Source organism: Parambassis ranga, chromosome 2, assembly GCF_900634625.1.
Source record: "Parambassis ranga chromosome 2, fParRan2.1, whole genome shotgun sequence".
NCBI lineage: Eukaryota > Metazoa > Chordata > Actinopteri > Ambassidae > Parambassis > Parambassis ranga.
Window position 1 is genome coordinate 46,557,564 of NC_041023.1, and position 20,617 is coordinate 46,578,180.

The following is a 20,617-nucleotide window of genomic DNA, read 5'->3' on the forward strand; positions in this document are numbered from 1 at the left end:
AACATGTGATATAATGTGAACGTTGTGTGTTCGCAGCTCAGGTAGTCTGAAGCCATCATATCCCAAGATTCATTGCACTCTTCTTCTGATAGTGGAATACTCCACAGAGCTCTAAGAGAGAGGCCGCATCACCTACAGGTTGCTAGGCGACGGGACGATGCTGGACCACTTAAGTGTTGGTGGTGTCCTTTGTTCAGCTTTGGACTAGCATTTGGTGGACAGGGGTCAAAGGTCATGATCAGTGTGAGCTCTCAGACATGCTGTGACAGACCTGTCCTGTGAGTCAGCATCAAGACGTGACATCATCATCATCATCATCATGTGTGTCAGTTCTCCTGACCTGTTTCTTATTATATGCTCTTCATTCGTCCGTCCCTCTGTCCGTCTGAGAGGCAGACTCGTCCTCGTCCTCTCCAGCCAATTTGAATTCCATTTGGGAATCTCGTTTGGATTCATGCGCCGCGGCGCCGCCTCATTGGAGGGGCGGCGATAAACATTTCACATGATTAGGGTTAAACAAATCAAGACCGTGCAGCAGAGGGAACATGGCTGCCCGCGCTCAGCCAGATGCATGATGGGAGTGAAAAGTGTCAGATGTTGTCCAAGCTCTCTGTGCTGTTTCTGTGTGATGTAAACACTCACACACACACACTCACACACACACACACACACTGCTAATGAAAAAGTTGCTCTAATCTACTTTGAAGATTCAGACTGGTTTCGTCATGCTCGCTCTCTCGGCCTCTCTCTCTCTGTGCACCATGTGATCGTCTCTTCTCTCGCATGTTCTTTCTGAGTCTTTTCTTTCTTCTCTCTCCTCATTTTCTTCTTCTTTCATCTCCCCCCGCTCTCTCTCTCTCTCCCTCCGTCGTTGTGTCTCAGGCTGCCGGTCGTTGTTTCCTCTTCCTCCTCGGCTGGATGCTGAAGGAGAAGCAGCAAGTGTTTGAGTGTTTTCATGATCATGTCATTATCATGATCGGGCCACTTCTGAGGCCCGATCATGATAAATAAACAGCCAGCAGTAGAGAGTCTTACTATGTGTTTGTCAGTGGTGATACCTGTCATGCAGCATCTCCTCCTGTCCTGCAGGTGGCGGTACAGGCAGCCAGCAGACCATTCTCCATGAGGAGCAGTGGAAGATGCCGGCTCTGCCAGCACTGCTGCTGTCGATTAACGTCGCCGTCCTGCTGCTGACCATGGCGCCGCTCTCCTTCAACCAGGCCAACACGCTTTCAGCCGTCCGGATGGGTGAGTGAATGATCTTCTCAGATACTGACCTGACCTCAAGGCCACCTGACCTCTGACCTCAGCACCCTTCAGCAGACTCTACAAATACTTAATGGGCTGGAGGGGAACCAGAAACATGGAGGGTCCACATACTGTAGCCCGTGTGGTGGACTGTGTGTGTACAGCAGCCAGCTGTTAGTAATGGGGGTCTGAGAGGTGTGCCATTACATGTCTCCAGTGGACCCGGTTGCCATGGTAGCGTACTTGTAAGTGGTCGCCTGTTTTTGCCAAACTCCCCTGAGATAAAAGCATCAGGAATTGGAGCTGGAGGCCAAAAAAAAAAGAACGAAATCCTTATCAGCTGCAGAGCACTGATAACTTTTCCACCAACGTTAAGTCTCTGCTTTCATTAGAGCTAATCTTCCTCTGCGGGACGAGAAGTGAGAGGCGCTGATAGCGGAGCGCCGCTCGGGCCTCTCTGAGTCATGAAGGGAAGTCACAGAGACGCTGTTTTTCAGTGGAGTTTATTTGTGCTTACAAATGATCCGACCTGGGACGCGAAAACAAAACGAGGAGGGAAGAAGAAATGGAGCCGCCGAGACAGCGAGCGGCGCAGACAAAGGGAAACCTCCGGGGGCTCGTAAGAAGACAAACAAAGCACGGAGATAGTGTGAGAGGAATCAAGATGGCAAACAGACGGCGGTGGGTGGTGAGAGGAGAAACAACACGCCGGGATCTCAGTGACAGAACGGAGGAGTAATGAGCGTTTTAAAAGTGGAGACAGAGACCGGGGTGATTAATACACTGTTTTAATGTACAACCACAGGAGGATTCTGGGTAATTAAGAGTTTGTCAGATTGTCTGACAGCAGCTGGAACAGCTAAGAGACAGACTCACATCTGTACACAAACACCATGTAAGGCCACGCTAACCGCTCAGCACAGTCAACACCATTCAACTTAATGGCAACCACATGCTAGCTACATGCTAACTACCCAAACAAAATTCCACCTAGAAGCATCAGAGATCACCACAGCTTCATGATATAAAAGGTGCCTACAGCAGCACTCCACACACCAAAGAGCAGCCCTCATGATGAAGCACACAGTGAGCAGAGTGTGAGCCCGGGCAGCAGTGTGTGCTGTAATGATAGTAACAGCTGCTCATTGAGGTCAGGCTGAAATGTGTTCTTGGATTTTTGTCGAACGGTTTTGTTCAGGTGTGTAATGTTTCCTTTCAGCTGCATTTCTCTCTTCAGGTGCTGTAAAATGTGAATTAGTTCCACTCCAACACGCTCAGCTGTAACCATGTTTCCAAGGTCCACGATTCAGCGGCTGCAAAACAAAAATATATTTATATAAAAGCAGGAGTCCAGTGGTGAGAGCATCAGCAGACGGACACTGGTTCAGACTAACCAGCTGCACACACACATTTCATGTGTGTATATATCCCATGTATGAAAGGTCCCACTCTAAATCCAGCACTCTAAGCGGCAGAGGACCAGTGAGTGTCAGAGCCACTGTCCAGGATGAAGCATCCAAGGTGCAGATGTAAACACACACGGTGGCTGGAAGAGTGTACGGAAACGTCTGTGCGGACTCAACCGCAGCCAATCAGAGAAGAAGAGTCGACGTTATCGCTGCAAAGAGTCTGATTGTTCATAAAGAGAAGCTGCTGTCAGGCAGGCCCAAATAAATCTTCATCATCACTCCTCCTCCTCCTCTGGCAGCTTTAAAAACATTAATACTGTGTAGACAGAATTTAACATGGAGCAGCGTCAGTGTCCTTCAGCTGCCATGAGTTATTACAGTCAGCTATCATTCACTGTGATGGGATCATTAGCTCTGTTCACCAATAAAGATCTGCAGACCACAGAGGAGCCGCTGAGAGCGTCCCATCAGCTGCAGTTCAGTCTGTGTGGAGGTCACATGACCAACACCCAGAGAGCATCTGTCTGATGATGCCACATCTTCTGAGAAGAGCGGACCTTGTGGTCATGTGATCTGAGGGCTGTAACATGTCACACACACATGAGTTACTAACCGTGGAGCTGAGCCTTCCTCCTGTGGCTTCAGTGTGTCGTCCCCAGAGCCTCCATGATGGATCCTCCGGTGGACCTGTGACCTTCCACGGTGTCTTTGCTAACCTGCAGCACACAGCTGACTCTTCAGGGAGTCGTTTTCCCGCCGCATCGCCGCTCTTCTCCTAAACAAAATTTTATGTCAAAAAATCGATACGTCCGGTGAAAACATGAAGCGGCTCTGTAAGTGCAGAGGCGCCTTTTCTGCCGGGCACCGGAGGATTCGCAGCGGCGCTGTGACTCCAGCGGAGCCATTTGTTGTTTTTGTCTTGTCTGGTTGAATCTGACCTACCTGCAGCCCCCAGAGTCCAGACTTCCATACTCATATCAAATAATGTCAACGACATGGAGCTCAGAGGTGGGAAGTGACAAGAAACCCTGTTAGTCAATTTTTTAGTGAAGCTGTGCCGCCTCCAGGGGGGTGAGATAAAGTCTGCTTCGTGCCCGGATAAAAAGAGCTCCACAAACAAAACTCACAGCAGCAGGAAGGCGGCGGCGCTCCACCGCCGAGGGTGAAGAAAGTGAAGTTGAAACAGCATAATTTGACATTAAGTATGAGTGCAGCTTGTTCTACATGGCGGAGGAGGTAAACGGCGCTGTCAGGAGATAATTCACAGGAAGTTCACAGCGAGGGGGAAAAACAACAACTTCATGACAGACTGCAGCTTCTCAGGAGGCTGAGAGCAGCCTCAGCTGAGCTAGGTCTGCTAACGGCTGCCTGAATGATGCACATCAAGAACTCCAGGGAGTTTTCCCACCGACACACAGACCAGCTTTGCAAACTGACTCTTTCTGGAGACTTTCTCTGGTGACTTTTGAGACGGACGTGAAACTGCTGTTCCTGTCCTCAAAGAGCAGCGACCGCCAGAGAGCTCTCACAGGGGGTCAGAGCAGAGAGGAGCTCCACGCCGCTCTGTGTCCAGCCGGGTGCTGCCGGCCCCTCATGGCTCACCGAGCTGTTAACGCCACATTTCAATGGCAAAATTCAAAAGAAAAAAAACATGCATGTGCAAATGATGCAGTGACATCATCTTGGGACAGGAGGAGCCAATACCTGCTTCTTTACTGAGGACTCGGCGAGCAGCGAGGGGACGGGGGGCCACATCCCCTAACACTGTGGACACTGCTGATTGGACCGTCTGTCTTCTGGTGTCTTTGAGTTCAGCTCGTCCCCGCTCTGCTTCAGTTTTAATGAATGATAATGATGTCGGCCGGCTCCTCTGCAGCACACTGTCCTCGTGTGTCCTGGCCCTTTTTGTCTCTTGATAGTTAACTGTTAATGAACAGCGAAGACGGACGCTCGGAGCGTCTCATATTTATAGAATGAAGCACTGAGGGACGAGGGGCGGGCTTCAGGAAGTTACAGGACGGAGTTCAAGTGTCTGGCCTGCTGTGATTCTTTCCTTCATCTCAGGCTGTCTCGCTCCAGTGGTGCTGCTGTCTGAGTGTGTGTTGTCTGACTGTGTGTGTGTGTGTGTGTGTTTGTCTGAGTGTGTGAGTGTGTGTGTGTGTTTGTCTGTGTGTGTGTGTGTGTGTGTTTGTCTGAGTGTGTGAGTGTGTGTGTGTGTGTGTGTGTGTGTGTGTTTGTCTGAGTGTGTGTGTGTGTGTGTGTGTGTTTGTGTGTGTGTGTGTGTGTTTGTCTGAGTGTGTGTGTGTGTGTGTTTGTCTGAGTGTGTGTGTGTGTGTGTGTGTTTGTCTGTGTGTGTGTGTGTGTGTGTGTGTGTGTTTGTCTGAGTGTGTGTGTGTGTGTGTGTGTTTGTCTGTGTGTGTGTGTGTGTGTGTGTGTGTTGTCTGAGTGTGTGTGTGTGTGTGTGGTCGCAGTGACCCAGAGATATTGTGTAAACAGAGATACCGTCTGAGCATTGCTGAAGTAGACTCCTTATCTGTCCTCTCATCTTCATCCTCCTCCTCCTCTAAGCGCCAGGCATTCTGGGACGATACTAAAGTCTCTGTCCAGTGAGACAGGACCTGCAGTTTGATGCTGTTTATAGGGAAAGGGGGACGGAGTTGTCCCTGGGTTTCAGATGGATGTTGATGCCAGATGTTTTTGTTCCATCGAACCGTCTGCGAGGTCGTCCAAGGAGACCTTTTGTGAAGGACAGATGCTTTTAAAGGAATACTTGGCAGCTGATTGGATGAAGCATCTGTCAGTCACAGACACACAGATAAAGAGGAGACACCAGGATCTTCCAAAGACATAAACATCCAGTCCACTCACACCAATCAGAACTGTTCATTTAAAATGATGCAGGCGTCATGTGACGACTTCTGCAGAATTACTAATAACACCTCCGATTCTGCCTCAGTTGAACCCCGAGAATCCACCTCAAACCCACAAAGCCCAGGTGGAGTCTTTGTGTAGAACAGGATGCTGGGCACAGGATTATTGACTTGGATGTTGAGCAGAATTCGTACCTGCCTACAGCTCGTAAAGATGGATTCCTGTGTACCCAGGAACACTCGGAGAACCATCTGCCTCTCTTTGTCTTTCCCTAAACTGCAAGAACCCACGACAGTCTTTCCCGAGGAAGGACTCCATAAATCGCCTCCTCGTTTTCCCCAAGAGGCGTTAATTATTAAAGAAACACAAATCAAACCAGAAGCAGGCCCGGCAGCAGCAGCAGCAGCTCCTCTGCTCGTTGCTGAGTCTCAGCAGCATGTCCACTTTGATTTCCAGGCTTGTTTAGTGGCGTCTCTGCTACAGTTCAATGTCCACTGAAAGGAGAAAGGACGGATAAGAAACCAAAATCAATCATACAGCTCACCATCAAGTTCTGTTTTTCCTCCTTCTGCTCATCTGGTATTCAGATCAGGACGCAGCAGCGGCAGCAGACAGTGTTTACCTCCTTCACTGAGAGTGTGATGCCTTCGCCCTCTGGATACGCCTTCCATATAATAAACTACCTGAGCTCGCTCTGAACGCACGCTCCAAATGCAAAGCAGGCGAGTCAGTGGAGGGACGCAGCAAAAACAAACATGGCAGATATTACTGTACACAGCCAGCAGCCTCCTCTTCCTTACTCTTCCTCGAAGGAGCAAAGAAAAACCACGACAAGAGTGTTTTTATTCACCGCAGCTGCTTCCTGTTCAGATCCAGGAACGATGGTCACGTGTGTTTGGGTCATTATCTTTCTGCTGCAGCCTGTATCCCGATGATCACAACTTTAATCAGACCTGGTCCCGCTAACACCCAGGTCCATCTTCTCTGGGCCATGAAAGTTGAATGTTTCACTTTGTTTGAAAAACATCTGGTGCCTCCATCCATCCTCTGACCTGCTGTCCATCAGATCAGGGTGTGGTTTCAAACGCTGGAGGCGTCCTCCTGAGAGGTCAACCCTCTGCCTGGTGGCCTTTAGAGGTGCCTGAACCACCTCAGCTCACATCGACTTCAGGTTGCAGAGACGCTTCCAGATTTCCAAACCTTGTATCTGGGAGTGAACCCAACGCTGGACTCGGGGTTTGTCGTGGTCTTTGATTCATTCAGCATGTTGTCTGAAGCTAAATCCTCCTGGCAGGGTCAGGTCAGAGGTCCAGGTTGGAGTTCCTGGGTCTGGAATTGAATTATTTGTTTAATTAACAGTAGAAGCCAAAGCGGTCAGAGGCGTGCAGTTAGAAATGCTCAGAATTTCCCCTTTTATTTGAAATGTGAGTCGACTTCTCTGATTTCCTGCAGGGCTTGAACGCACCATGAAAAGACAGCAGCGTAGTTCATGTTTCTGTTGTGCTTTAACTGAAGGTGACCTGCAGCTCACTGTCCTCTGCCTCCCCCCCTCAGCGGCCATTTTGGATGACCAGTCTGTGTGCGGTCGTGGCGAGCGTCTGGCGCTGGCTCTGGCGAGGGAGAACATCAACAGCCTGATGGAGGGCTCCTCCCAGGCGAGGGTGGAGGTGGACGTGTACGAGCTGCAGAAGGACTCCCAGTACGACACCACCGACACCAGTAAGCCTCTCCGCCCGACACACGCAGGGAAAGGTAAGCTCTGGTCTGTGAGAGCCGGCAGACCAGAGCAATAAGAGCTCAGCCTTCACCTAACAGGGCGGGTCCACAGTGCAGCAGGTGGAGCTGCCCCGCCCAGTGAAGCTGCACTTTGTAGATGTTCAACAAACCATCTAATGATGTAGAAGGTTAGAATGCATCAGGTGTCATAACTGCAGGAAATACTCTGAACAGACGTGTTAAGATGGAATAAAAGTCATTATGATCACAGCTCGTGGAACTGAGCCTCGGCATGTAGAGAGAAGAAGAAACAGGAAGTGAAGAACCAGCTGCAGACAGAGTCCAGCATCATTCTTACAGAGGGCTTGAACTGTTTGTGTCTCTCAGTGTGTCAGATCCTGCCAAAGGGCGTGGTCTCTGTGATTGGCCCCGCCTCCAGCCCCGCCTCCGGGTCAACCATCAGTCACATCTGTGGGGAGAAGGAGGTGAGTCGCATCAGAACGTGAGCTCAGCAACCAGCATTCAGACATGTGTCACACTTTGTTTGATTTCTTCCTGTGTTCATCGTTCAAATTCTCCCAAATTTTTATTTTCCTAAATCTGTATTTTTAACTTCATTTGTGACTTTTCCTCATAAATGTATATTTTATTGTAGATCCTCAGATCATGAGCATGTTTCTGCTCTCAGGCAGTTTTGATTGAACCTTCTGTTTCACCGTGTTTGTCCATGTGCACCACGCTGTAACCGCAACCATCCTCCTCTTCCTCCTCCTCCTGTTCTTCCTCCTCTTCCTCCCCCTCATCCTCCTCCTCTTCCGCCTCCTCCTCCTCTTCCTCCCCCTCCTCCTCCTCCTCTTCCTCCTCCTCTTCCTCCTCCCCCTCCCCCTCCTCCTCCTCCTCTTCCGCCTCCTCCTCCTCTTCCGCCTCCTCCTCCTCTTCCTCCCCCCCTCCTCCTCCTCTTCCTCCTCCTCTTCCTACTCCTCCTCTTCCTCTTCCTCTTCCTCCCCCTCCTCCTCCTCCTCCTCTTCCTCCCCCTCCTCCTCCTCTTCCGCCTCCTCCCCCTCCTCCTCCTCCTCCTCTTCCGCCTCCTCCTCCTCTTCCTACTCCTCCTCCTCCTCTTCCTCTTCCTCTTCCTCTTCCTCTTCCTCTCCTCTTCCTCCCCTCCTCCTCCTCCTCCTCCTCTTCCTCCTCCTCCTCCTCTTCCTCTTCCTCCCCCTCCTCCTCCCCCTCCTCTTCCTCCTCCTCCTCTTCTGCCTCCTCCTCCTCCTCCTCCTCCTCCTCTTCCTCCCCCTCATCCTCCTCCTCTTCCGCCTCCTCCTCCTCTTCCTCCTCCTCCTCCTCATCCTCCCCCTCCTCTTCCTCCTCCTCCTCTTCCGCCTCCTCCCCCTCCTCCTCCTCCTCCTCTTCCTCCTCTTCCTCCTCCTCTTCCTCCTCCTCCTCCTCTTCCTCCTCCTCCTCATCCTCTTCCTCCTCCTCCTCTTCCTCCTCCTCCTCCTCCTCCTCCTCCTCCTCTTCCTCCCCCCCCTCCTCCTCCTCTTCCGCCTCTTCCTCCTCCTCCGCCTCCTCCTCCTCCTCCTCCTCCCCCTCCTCCTCCCCCTCCCCCTCCTCCTCCTCCTCCTCCTCCTCCTCCTCCTCTGGTGACAGAGCTCATATGATTGGCTCCTCAGCCTGGATTTAAATAAGCTGTGCAGATCAGAGGAGCTGAGCTGAGCTAATGACAGTTTATGGTTTAAAGCTGCAGGTGTGAGGACGTTCATGTTGAATACAGATGCTGCTGTTTTCTTCGTTAGTTTTTTCCTCTGAGCTTGAAGTTTGGAGGTGAAACCATGCTGTGATTTCTGCATGAAGCACTCTTCTAATATCTCTGATGATCGGAGGCTTTGCTGCAGTTTCAGTTTTCCTTTTAGAAAGTGAACAAAGACGGATTATCAGCGAGCCTCAGACTCTGATTGCAGCTTTCATTTCTGTTATCTGAAGTCCCTGAAAGGCCTGCACCGTTTGATTTTCAAATACTACCTCTCTGATGTTATCCAGTCCTCCCTTTTATTTTCCTCCTTTTGATTTTCCTTCTTTTCTTGTTCAGTAAAGCATCCTCATCTTCTTCTGCAGCATATGTTCTCTGACCCAGGCTCTGGATTCTGGTTCTGGTCCTAACCGTCCCCGTCCTTCCTTCCCTCAGATCCCTCACGTGAAGATCGGTCCTGAGGAAACCCCAAAGCTGCCGTACCTCCGCTTCGCCTCGGTCACTCTCTATCCGAGCAACGAGGACCTGAGCCTGGCCATCGGGTCCATCCTGCGCTCCTTCGGCTACCCGACGGCCAGCCTCATCTGTGCCAAAGCAGAATGTGAGTTCCTGCACGGCTCTGCTCCTTAAACCTCCTTCCTGTTTAGTCTCAGTGAGGATGAGGAGGACAGATTGGGGCCTTTATGTTTCTCCTCCTGCCCCGGCTCACAGCTGTAACGTCCCTCGGTCTTTAGCTGTAGCCTCGGGTGTTTAACGGGCTCGTATTGATGTCATGAATGCTGCTGCCGGCCAGTTAAACCTGGCGGCGCTGTGATGGACGCTTTATGGCGGCGATTAGACAAGACACGCCCGCTGCTTCTGTCAGGGCCGAGGCGGAGATAAAACCAAGACGCTCCGAACTCAGCGGGCTTCTCAGAAAGTTTCATACCTTTCGTAGGGACCTTGAAGGCTGTGATTAAAGTCCCTCGAAGGACAAAGCAACAGTTCAAAATGTTTGTGCTTCACTTTCCCATAAATTAATGTAACTTTTTTAGTTAGTTTCTAATAATTTTACACATTTAATGATTTATAAATGTGATATCTGGCCACAGATACTTCACAGCCTGGTGCTGAGCTCCCTGTGTGAGCAGCAGGGACATCAGGAGGGAAGAAGAGGAGGAAGAGGAGGAAGAGGAGTGCCTGTGTGTGGAGCGCAATCTGAACCTCATGCAGAGAAATGAGCAGAAACAGACATTAATTGTGATGTAATAAAAAGTCTCTGAAGAATAAATGCATCCTGCTCTGCACACATTAATCCTCCAGGAGGAGACTAATGGACCTGGGATGTAATCACCTTCGTCCCAGCCTGTTGTCAGCCTGGAAGTTTTCAGTGACGTGTCTCTAATGACTCTCGGTCCCATCACTTCCTTTTTTCTGACAGAATAATCATTTCCGAGCAAACAAGCCAAACTACTCCAAATGGAGTCACAGACACTTTAAAGCACTTCAGCTGGAGGAGGCCGTGGCTGCACCTTCACTGTTCAGTCGAACTCCGCTGACACTGATCCGTCACTCACGCTCCTCTCTTCATTCAGGCCTGCTGCGATTGGAGGAGCTGGTCCGCCGCTTCCTCATTTCCAGGGAGACGCTGTCTGTCCGCATGCTGGACGACAGCCTGGACCCGACCCCGCTGCTGAAGGAGATCCGAGACGACAAGGTGGCCACCATCATCATCGACGCCAACGCCTCCATCTCCTACCACGTCCTCAGGAAGGTAAGGTCATCGTCAGCCCGTGCTCACTGGTCCTGCTCCACAGTCAGAACTGAGCCTGGTACAGATCTGTGCATTTGTTTACCCACATCAGCTGCAGATCAGACACTGTTTGTCCAGGATCTGCAGCTGTGAGGGGGACAGCCTGCAGACGGCTTCAGGCGTTCATCCATTAACCTCGCTCGTGCTGTGAGCTTCAGTCCGCCTGCAGGACCTGAGCTTCAGTCCCTCTCAGTCCTGCCAGAGTTCCTGAGCAGTTCTATGTCCTCGGCCTCCTCCTCGGGGTCACAGATGTGAAGCTGCATCCTGCCAACACGCTGCTGCGTTTAGTCTGTAGCCAGTTTGGCGTCTGAAGGTGTCGCTCTGCTCTGCAGACCCCACAGAGGAAGAAACAGATGTTACAGGCAGCTGGAGCACAGAGTTACAAAGCTGTCATGACTTTTTTTATCATCCATCCTTTCTGGTAGCGTTGGAGGATTTCCTGTTTGCATCATGGCGAGCTGCTCTCATCGCCTTAGCAACGCAGCTGCAACAAGGCGCTGCTGGTTTCTGTTTGAGACGCGGCCCTGACAGCAAACAGGCGGATCCTTCACACCCCAGCAGGAGGAGGAGGAGTCCACGGAGCTCAGATGAAGCCACGCCTCCTCGCAGGCTACCGTGTGTGTACTTCCTGTCTCAGAGCTGTTTTTTCTGACCTGCAGGCGACCGAGCTGGGGATGACGTCAGCCTTCTATAAGTACATCCTGACCACCATGGTGAGAGCCGTCACACACTCTGAGTCACTGCTTGGTTTCACTTTCTGAACTCTTGTTCTCTCCTGCCTCTCAGCTGCTCTCTGATCATCCTGTTTCATCTTCTTCACTTTTTCAGATCTCTTCCTCCTCTCTCCTCCTCTTCCTCTCTAATGTAAATCTTTTTTACACTTCTAGGATGTTTTAAGGTTAAACTCTGAAATGATAACTGCTCCTGTGCTCCCTGCTCCTCCTGCCATCATATATCTCCTCTCTAACCTCCTCCTGTCATTTGTCGTCATTATAGTTTCACTGTTCAGTGTCGTGCCCTTGTACGGAGAGACTTTGTGTGGATAATAACTCCTCTCGACTCTAAACGCCGCTGTGTCACAGACTTTAACAGTGGGGGGGTGGGTGGCGTTCACAGGGGCCTTCACGCCGTTCTCACAAAGCCAAGGGCGAAGCCGCCGTTCTCTCCGCTCTCAGACAGAAGTCTGGACAGAAACCAAAACACACACACACTCTGACTGTGATGACTGACTGCTGATTGGCTGCAAGACCCAACCAGGAAGTGATGTCAGAGTGCTTACTTTAAACATCTCAGAGCTCAGAGACAGAAGCTGTTTTTATTAATCTGACTTTTTTCAGGAGCTGTGTGTCTTTTCAGCATCGTCTTGTGTCTTATTTTGACACCTTTGTGTTTGCTTTGTGTCACATTGTGTCTCGTTTTGGCCTTTTCCAGTTTCTTCCTGTCGTCCTGGCTGCTGTGTGTGTCTCTGGCTTGTGGTTGTGTTTCATTTTGCTGCCTGGTTCGATTGTTTTGCTTCCTTTTGTGTCGTTGTTGTCATTTTTCATGGCGTTGTGGTGCAAACACACTGTAACACACACAGAATGTAAGTGTGTAACTCAGAAATATGAAGCGCCTGCGGTGCTCCAGGCTGACCTTGTCCCGCGGCTGCTCCTCTCTAAATGAACGTCCTGTCTGCTGCGGCCGCGTCCTTCTGGGATGCTGTCGCAGTGTTTCCTCCTGCAGCAGCGCTGGCCCGCTCACCGCCGCCAAGTCTCCAGCCAACCTCTCTTTGTCACGGCTGGCAGGCCGGCCGGCCGTCTGACAGCGGGCTTGGCCGCTGCTGAAATGGATTTGGCATCCGGCAACAACAACAACAACAGCAACAATAACAGCAACAGTTCCCTGATTGGCTGCTGAGTGAATGAGTGTCAGACAGATTCAGGAGCAGAGCGGATTAACCTCGCACTCAGGTTAGCGTCCGTGCTAAGCAGGCAGGCGCCAGAGGTTCCAGGGCGGGAATGTTCCCAGGTTGTTTGACGGTGCAGAGACTCTGAGCCAGACCACAGCGCGTCCAGACGTCTCCTCGGGATTCAGAGACATCCGCTCATTATTATGTGCGATAATATAATTAAAACTCCCCCTGTACAGTTGTTGCTGATCAATGCAGCCAGCCCCTAGAGGCCCCCAGGTGAACTGCAGTTTTGAACACTTCCTCATGTGACCTGCTGCTCATGTCCATCCTCCATGTTTGTTTTTATTCTGAGGTGTCACCCCAGCTCACCCTGCAGTCCCCGCCTAAAGATGTCTCTGTCTCCTCAGGACTTCCCTCTGCTGCGGCTGGACGGGGTGGTGGATGATCAGTCCAACATCGTGGGCTTCTCCATGCTGAACAGCAGCCATCCGTTCTACCTGGAGTTCATCCGGAGCCTCAACCTGTCCTGGAGGGAAGGCTGCACCATCAGCCCGTACCCGGGCCCCGCGGTGAGGATCCACCTCTGTTAATATGACTCTTCCTCTCAATGGTCGTCTTCTTCTGATGCTGATATGTTCTGAGTTCTGTTCTCCTCTTCATCATGTGATGTGAACTGATCCGTCAGTCTGTTCGGCTCCCAGCAGCTTTAATGGAGACAATAGTAATAACAATAAGAGATTATATCTCAATCACTGAAAGCAGACGATCGTCCTCCGCAGGGCTTATCACTCATATTTATTCATTTATTCTCCATAAACACGATTATAATGGACGTGATTACGAGCTTTATGTGAAGATTAGATGAAGAGGAGGCTCCTTCATGAAGCGCCTAACAGACCACTTTATTTCTTCCATTATGAGAAAGTATCGTGTTTATATCTGTTTAAATGTTTGTTAGACACAGAGTCTCACAGTAATGACCCTGAGAGTCTGTTCATAAAGTCAGAGGCAGGACCAGGACCAGGACCCGGACCCGGCTCCGTCTCAGCTCTGAGAGGTGCGTCCTCATCAGGCGTCTGTCCCGCCTCTCCTGGATCCACTTCTGAGGTCCTCTGAGAACCTTGTACGTTCAGGAGGTTTTGTTGGAGTCCTCCCCTCAGAGAACAGGGACAAAATGGAGGAGGAGACAAACCAGGAGAGTGTCAGGAGGACAGGAGCCAGGCGCCTCAGACTCATTCAGCTGCATGTACAGAGACCTGAGAGCGGACCCCCCCCGTCTGTCTGTCTCTGCTCAGACTGTAATTAGTTCTCGCCATCCAGCCCTGAAACTACCGACTCATGGAGAACTGCAGTCACGCTCTGTTTTATCAGCCGCCGGCAGACTCTGCAGCGGCGCCTCCGTCCGTCCATCGCTCTGATTCCCTCACAGTGTCAGTTTGACTGACAACTGACCAAACCGCCACGACCGTCAGCCTCTGATAGGATCGCACGAGCGCCGCTGACAGCCGGCGCCGCTCAGTTTGATCTTATTACTCACAAACAGATTTTACTGCCGTTTGTCTGGTGTCTGTGTTTCCTCTGATAAAACAGACGTCATAACTCACTCTGTGCTCATCATCCTGCTGCCTTCCTCTGACTCTACCAACAACAGCTGAACAGGAAGGCTCGTATGTCTGATGGTCCTTGAAGGCATCACGTTTAAAAAGAGTTCACTCCACCCAGACCCAGTAAAAACTAAAAGTCCTGTCCTGCTCAGCAGGAAGCCATGATGGAGTCACATGTGAGCAGCAGTCACATGACCAACACTCAGAGAGTGATTGGCTGACCTGCAGACTCCTGCTGTGACTGCTCCTATAGAGGCTGTGGAAATGTAAGTGATTAAAAATGGAGCCCCCATCGCTCTCTCTGCTGGTCGCCATGGTTTCCACAGAGGAGCAGGACGCCACGCTGCAGTGAACAATGAGAACACCCTGATGACGAGACGCATCACTTCACTAACCAGCAGCAGAGGCGGCCATGTTTCTGCTTCTTTAGTAGCAGACCAGTGATGATGATTTTGTAATCACTGTTCTGGTCTTTGTGTCCCAGCTGTCCTCGGCCCTCATGTTCGACGCCGTCCACGTGGTGGTGAGCGCCGTGCGGGAGCTGAACCGCAGTCAGGAGATCGGCGTGAAGCCGCTGAGCTGCACCTCGCCGCTCATCTGGCAGCACGGGACCAGCCTCATGAACTACCTGCGCATGGTAAACACACACACACCTTTTCTTTTTTCTGGAATTCATTTTCTTTCTTAGCATTCTTTTCATCTTAAGACGTTATTTTTCTACTTTTTTCCTTTTGTTAGATTTTTGTAATTAATTTAATTTTACAGCAGAAAGTGGCCCTCTGCCCTCTGTCTGCTTTCTAAAGCAAAGAGATAACGTCCAGTTGAAAATAAGACACAGCACACGGCTCAGACCGTAGACCATGTTAAGTTGTTAGCTTTAGGTTTATTCCAGTAAATGGTTGGTCACTCTGTGCACACGTGCTGATGGAGAGTTCTGCTCGGCTTAAAGCACCACGCGGGCAGCTCAGACAGAAGCGCAGCACCTGCCTGCAGCTCACACTGCAGCAGCATGTTAATGAGCCCACAGGTGCAGCTCTGCTTCATGTTTCACTCTGTAAATGGCTGCAGGACCAGGTCCTCATGCAGCCAGTCAGACCACGCTGCTGCTGCTGCTGCTGCTGCTGCTGCTGTCGTCACGGGATTCATCCTCTCTGTTATTTCATCTTCATCCTGCCTGTGTCTGTCTGCCACTGCTGCCTTTCTCCATCCACCAACGACGCCTCTCTCTCTCCCTCTCTCTCACTCGCCCTCCCTCCATATTGTTTTTTGTTGCTCTCAGTGCATCACTTCATCATCTCCACTCTGGCAGCAACCAGAGACATCTCTCTCTCTCTATCTCTCTCCCTCTCTCTCTCTCTCTGTCTCTCTCTCTCTGTCTCTCTCTGTCTCTCCCTCTCCTCTCTCTCTCTCTCTCTCTCTCTCTCCTCTCTCTCTCTCTCTCTCCTTCTCCTCTCTCTCTCTCTCTCTCTCCTCTCTCCTCCCCTCTCTCTCCTCCTCCTCTCATCTCTCTCTTCTCTCTCCTCTCTCTCCTCTCCTTCTCTCTCTCTCTCTCTCCCTCTCTCTCTCCCTCCTCTCTCTCCTCTCTTCCTCTTCTCTCCTCTCTCTCTCTCTCTCTCTCTCTCCTCTCTCTCTCCTTCCTCTCTCTCTCTCTCTCTCTCTCTCCTCCTCTCGTCTCGCTCTCCTCTCTCTCTCTCTCTCAGCACACTGTTTTTTTGGATGTAGCTCACACACACACACACACACATAAACTCTGGGACAAAATACAAGCTTGACTGCATATGTATCACACTTTTTTGCACATTCCTATAGACACACACAGCAGTGTCTGTCATTGATCTGATGACCTGTCTGTCAGTCTGTTTTCTGTGTGTGTGTGTGTGTGTGTGAACACCTCTGGATCAATAGTCAGATTGAACTGTGTGTAGTTGAAAGCTGCTGTAAACACTGTGTTTGCTGTAGAGATGTTAATGTGCTGCTGCTACTGTGGCACAGTGAGTAGGATGTGCTGGATGTTTGCTAACTGGTCTGTGTGGACTCAGTGTTCACGGCAACATGAAGCCATGATGCTCCTCTGTGGAAACAGCGTCATGACTCCCAGCAGAGAGCAGCCGGGGCTCCACGTGCTGAAGATGTTTTCACATTTCTACAGCTTCACAGACGAGTGTTCCGCAGAGGTCTGCAGGTCCGACTGCAGGTCCGACAGAGCCTCTCTGGGTGTTGGTCATGTGACGGCTGCTCACATCTGAGGCCATTGTTTCTTTATTTTGGAGGATTTTTAAGTGAAACATGAATGAAGCTGAAAACATGTTTCAAATTTCTCTTTTCATCAGTTCCAGAGCTTCAGTGTGGCAGGTTTTTATGGTTCACAGGTATTTTGGAGAACTGTTTGTACAAACTGCTCTCACTGCACACACACACACACACACACACACACACACACACACTCCCAGCTGTTAAGAGACAGGACTCAGTGGTTCTGTCAACTCCTTATTTGTCTCATTAGCCACCAAATGAATGGAGTTTAACTGACGCTGCCTCTGAGAGCTTCTCCAAAATAAAAGTGTTCCGGTTGAGTATTGAACACAGATGATCCGCGTCATGGACCTGCTGGATGTGGATGTGCTTCCTGTCGTTGGGATGAAAACATGTCCCCTCTCTCTCTCCCTCTCTCTCTCTCCTGTCAGGTGGAGTACGACGGTCTGACGGGTCACATCGAGTTCAACAGCAAAGGACAGAGGACCAATTACACCCTGAAGATCCTGGAGAAACACCCTGCGGGCCATAAAGAGGTCAGAGGTCAAACAGGGTCATGTGGGGGTCAGACAGGCAGGTTCAGTCAGCTCCTCCTCCCAGCAGGTCTGCTGTTGGTCCATCGATAACAGCAGTGCAAACAGATCCTGTGCGGCTGAGTGTTGGTTTACGACCCCATTAATGTTAATTATCAGGTCAGAGATCAATGGAGGTCAGCGCGGGGTCGTGGGCAGTAAAAGGTGGTCGCAGTGATCCCACCTGATTTACAGGCTGCTCAGAGAGGGCAGCCTGGTTATCCTCTGTGTTTATTACTGATATGTACAGACTGCTCAGCTGCTAAGCAGCTAGTCTGCTGTAATACACCGAGAGTCTTTGAGCCCTGAAGACCTCCACCCTGCGGGGCCACTTAGACGCCGGTGGTGGAGTTCTGCAGTTGTGTGATGATGGATGTGGAGGGGTGGAGATGATTTAACGGATCAGACAGGAGGTCAGGTCTGAGGGCAGGACTTGGAGGGTTTGCTGTGAGGTCAGCCGCTGAGTGTTTACGTGCTTCAGATGGTGTTTATGACCTCATTAATCCCGCTGAATGAGGTGGGCGGAGCCAGGTCCTCCTCCATTGATTGCAGTATTGATTCTGCTGCTCGTGGCTCATCTGGTTCTCTGACTCGGATCTTTAACAGCGGCCTGTTTGAGGCCCAGGCAGGACCCTCACACACACACAGCAGTGTCCACACTGTCTGGCGCCCCCCTCTGTCCACTCACCACTGAGGAGACACAGTATGAGAGTGGACGAGTGGACGAGTGGACGGACGTTCTGGTTGTTGACTGTCAGTACAAACGTGAGCTGCTTGCATCAGTTTTAGCTCCGTTGTCAAAGCCATCACTGCTGGTTAGCTAATGCTAACGTCAGGCTTCCAGTGACGTCACTGTCCCTGCTAGGACAGGCTGGAGCTGTACATGTTTAGAATCCAGCTCACTGAAAGTCTTAAACCACCACCCACTCCTCCACCTCTCCAGCTTCAAGTCAGTCACAAATCTCTCCATCCAACCTAACTCCTTCACACACTTCAGTGCTTCTCCTCTCCCTCCTCTTCCTCAGATTGGCATCTGGTACTCCAACAACACGTTGGCCATGAACTCCACCTCCCTGGACCTGGACGCCTCGGAGACGCTGGCCAACAAGTCGCTGATCGTCACCACCATCCTGGTAAACGCGCAGTCAGAGGCAGCATGTGGCGTTAAGTGACGTCAGTTTGTGTTGCAGCTGCTGTTTGTCTCCTCTGACAGGAAAACCCCTACGTGATGCGCAAGTCCAACTACCAGGACTTCCAGGGGAACGATCAGTACGAGGGCTTCTGCGTGGACATGCTCCGCGAGCTGGCGGACATCTTGAAGTTCTCCTTCAAGATCAAGCTGGTGGACGACGCGCTGTATGGAGCGCCGGAGCCCAACGGCAGCTGGACGGGGATGGTGGGGGAGCTGATCAACAGGGTGAGTGAGGGGGGGCAGAGGGGCGCTAACGTCATTAGCATTGTCAGCGACAAGCAGGAAGCCATGATGGAGTCACATGTGAGCAGCAGTCACATGACCAACATCAGGACACCAGCCATACATTTATGTTTGATCTTCAGAGTTCAGACTTGTTCCAGCGGCGGCGTGTGGATTTACCCGTCCTGGATAAACACGGCGAGTGAAATGAAAGTTGAAAGATAATCTCATTAAGGTCGAGTCAACAGAGAGCCGCAGAGTGGATCCATAGAGCAGCGTTTATCTGAGCCCCAGACACCGCTCTGCTCCCTAATTAACACCTAATTGATTAACGAGTGCACACTCGTTAAACGAATTTCACCTACTTTCATCAGACTCCGAGGCAAAGTGTGTGTGTGTGTGAGTGTGTGTGTGAGTGAGTGAGTGTGTGAGTGTGTGTTCAAAGTGTTTGGTTAAGTCTAAAATACACAACAACAAAAACAAAAGAAGAGGCGAGGGGTTTCAGAAAGCTAGGTGGTGTGTGTGTGTGTGTGTGTGTGTGTGTGCGTGTGTGTGTGTGTGTATGTGTGCGTGTGTGTGATGGTAGATCAAGGTGAAGAGCAGCACTAGTTTGAATAAATTCACATAAAGAGTCTCTGGCTGCAGATAAAAGTGTTTAAATACCTGCTGGCTGGCGTGTGTGTGTGTCTGTGTGTGTGTGTGTGTGTGTGTTCGTACTGAGGGATCCCGCAGTGTAATTGAAACAGTTCTGTATAATTAGTAAGAAAAAAGGCAGTTGATTAGCCTTTTAATGACCTGCTTGTGTTCCCATTTTCTCTTTCTGACACACACACACACACACACACACAGCAGATCATCACCAGCATCACCATTATCATCAGCAGGATGTGTGTGTGTTATTAGTGGTGTGAGGGAGCCACGGCGTGACAAACAGCACTTTTATTACACTTTTATGAGGATTAGCGGCGCACACACACGCCGGGGCTTCTACACTTGTGAGGACTCTGCCTGATGTGTTTTGTTTGTTGCTTCCAGCCTCGTTCTGAAGCTTTTTTTTTACTTTCTGCCAAAACTATGCAAACATCTGCACCTTTCTATCAGACAGGAAGTCCTGCAGCTCTCTGCTGATCGACACCGGAGCTCCTGCAGCAGCGTTGAAATGAGGAGCTCCTCACGCCAGTGCTAATCTGTGTACAAATTTGGGACACAGAAGCTCTGTAATGTCAGCGTGTTCACCTTCTGGAGGACAGCTCGCCTAAAGGGTGTGATGGCAGTGTAGTTCTTCCCTCTGCCAGAGGGGGGAGACAAAGACGATCTGCACTGAAAACACAACAAAAAGGTCGTCATGTTTCCTTCATACTTAAAAAATATTCAGTTTCTAAAAACGTCTTCACAGTTTAAAGAAGAAGAATGTTCATCATTTATTTAAACACTTTCCAAACTCGTCTTTTTATTTCTTCTTAGGATAAAAAGCAAATATATCCTCACGCGTCCTCTGCTTCAAATAATGTCCCCATTTTCCAAAAATGTCTTCACAGGAACAAAAACACAGATGACTGAGTCTTCACACACACACACTCACACACACTCACACACACAGACACACACACACACACTCACACACACACACACACACACACACACACACACACACACACTCACTCACACACACACACACACACTCTCACACACACACACTCACACACACACTCACACACACACACACTCACACACACACACACACACTCACACACACACACACACTCACACACACACACACACACACACACACACTCACACACACACACACACACTCACACACACTCTTCTTATCGTCTTGACTTTCTCTCAGAGTTCTGGTCGCAGGCGCAGCTTTAATTAGACTCCGCTCGACTTTAATGAGCCACTTTCTCTGAAAAAACAACGGGCCGGTCTGGGCTTCAGCGTCTTCGGGTGTGTCTGCTGCTCGGGGCCACAGCTCGGCTGACTCTGACTCTTCTTGTGCTGTGGATGATGATGGTGCCGTCAGCAGCGCCGAGCCCACGTCTCGCACCCCCCCCCCCCATCTGTTACCATAACAACTAATGAACCAGCATCATGGAA

The 20,617-nt window shown here is 50.6% G+C and overlaps 1 protein-coding gene across 1 annotated transcript in view; it reads left to right on the forward strand.

The window, feature by feature from the left end:
• The first annotated feature begins 1,138 nt into the window (after nt 1–1,138).
• LOC114431637 (glutamate receptor ionotropic, kainate 5-like) overlaps nt 1,139–20,617 on the forward strand; it is a 46,626-nt gene continuing 27,147 nt past the window's right edge. The window contains exons 1-11 of the mRNA XM_028399208.1: nt 1,139–1,248; nt 7,083–7,247; nt 7,632–7,729; nt 9,424–9,589; nt 10,563–10,741; nt 11,440–11,493; nt 13,079–13,240; nt 14,760–14,912; nt 16,960–17,064; nt 18,126–18,233; nt 18,314–18,517. Of these exons, the coding sequence (XP_028255009.1) occupies nt 1,140–1,248; nt 7,083–7,247; nt 7,632–7,729; nt 9,424–9,589; nt 10,563–10,741; nt 11,440–11,493; nt 13,079–13,240; nt 14,760–14,912; nt 16,960–17,064; nt 18,126–18,233; nt 18,314–18,517 (1,503 nt within the window). The 5' untranslated portion in view covers nt 1,139. The remainder of the gene's footprint in view (nt 1,249–7,082; nt 7,248–7,631; nt 7,730–9,423; nt 9,590–10,562; nt 10,742–11,439; nt 11,494–13,078; nt 13,241–14,759; nt 14,913–16,959; nt 17,065–18,125; nt 18,234–18,313; nt 18,518–20,617) is intronic.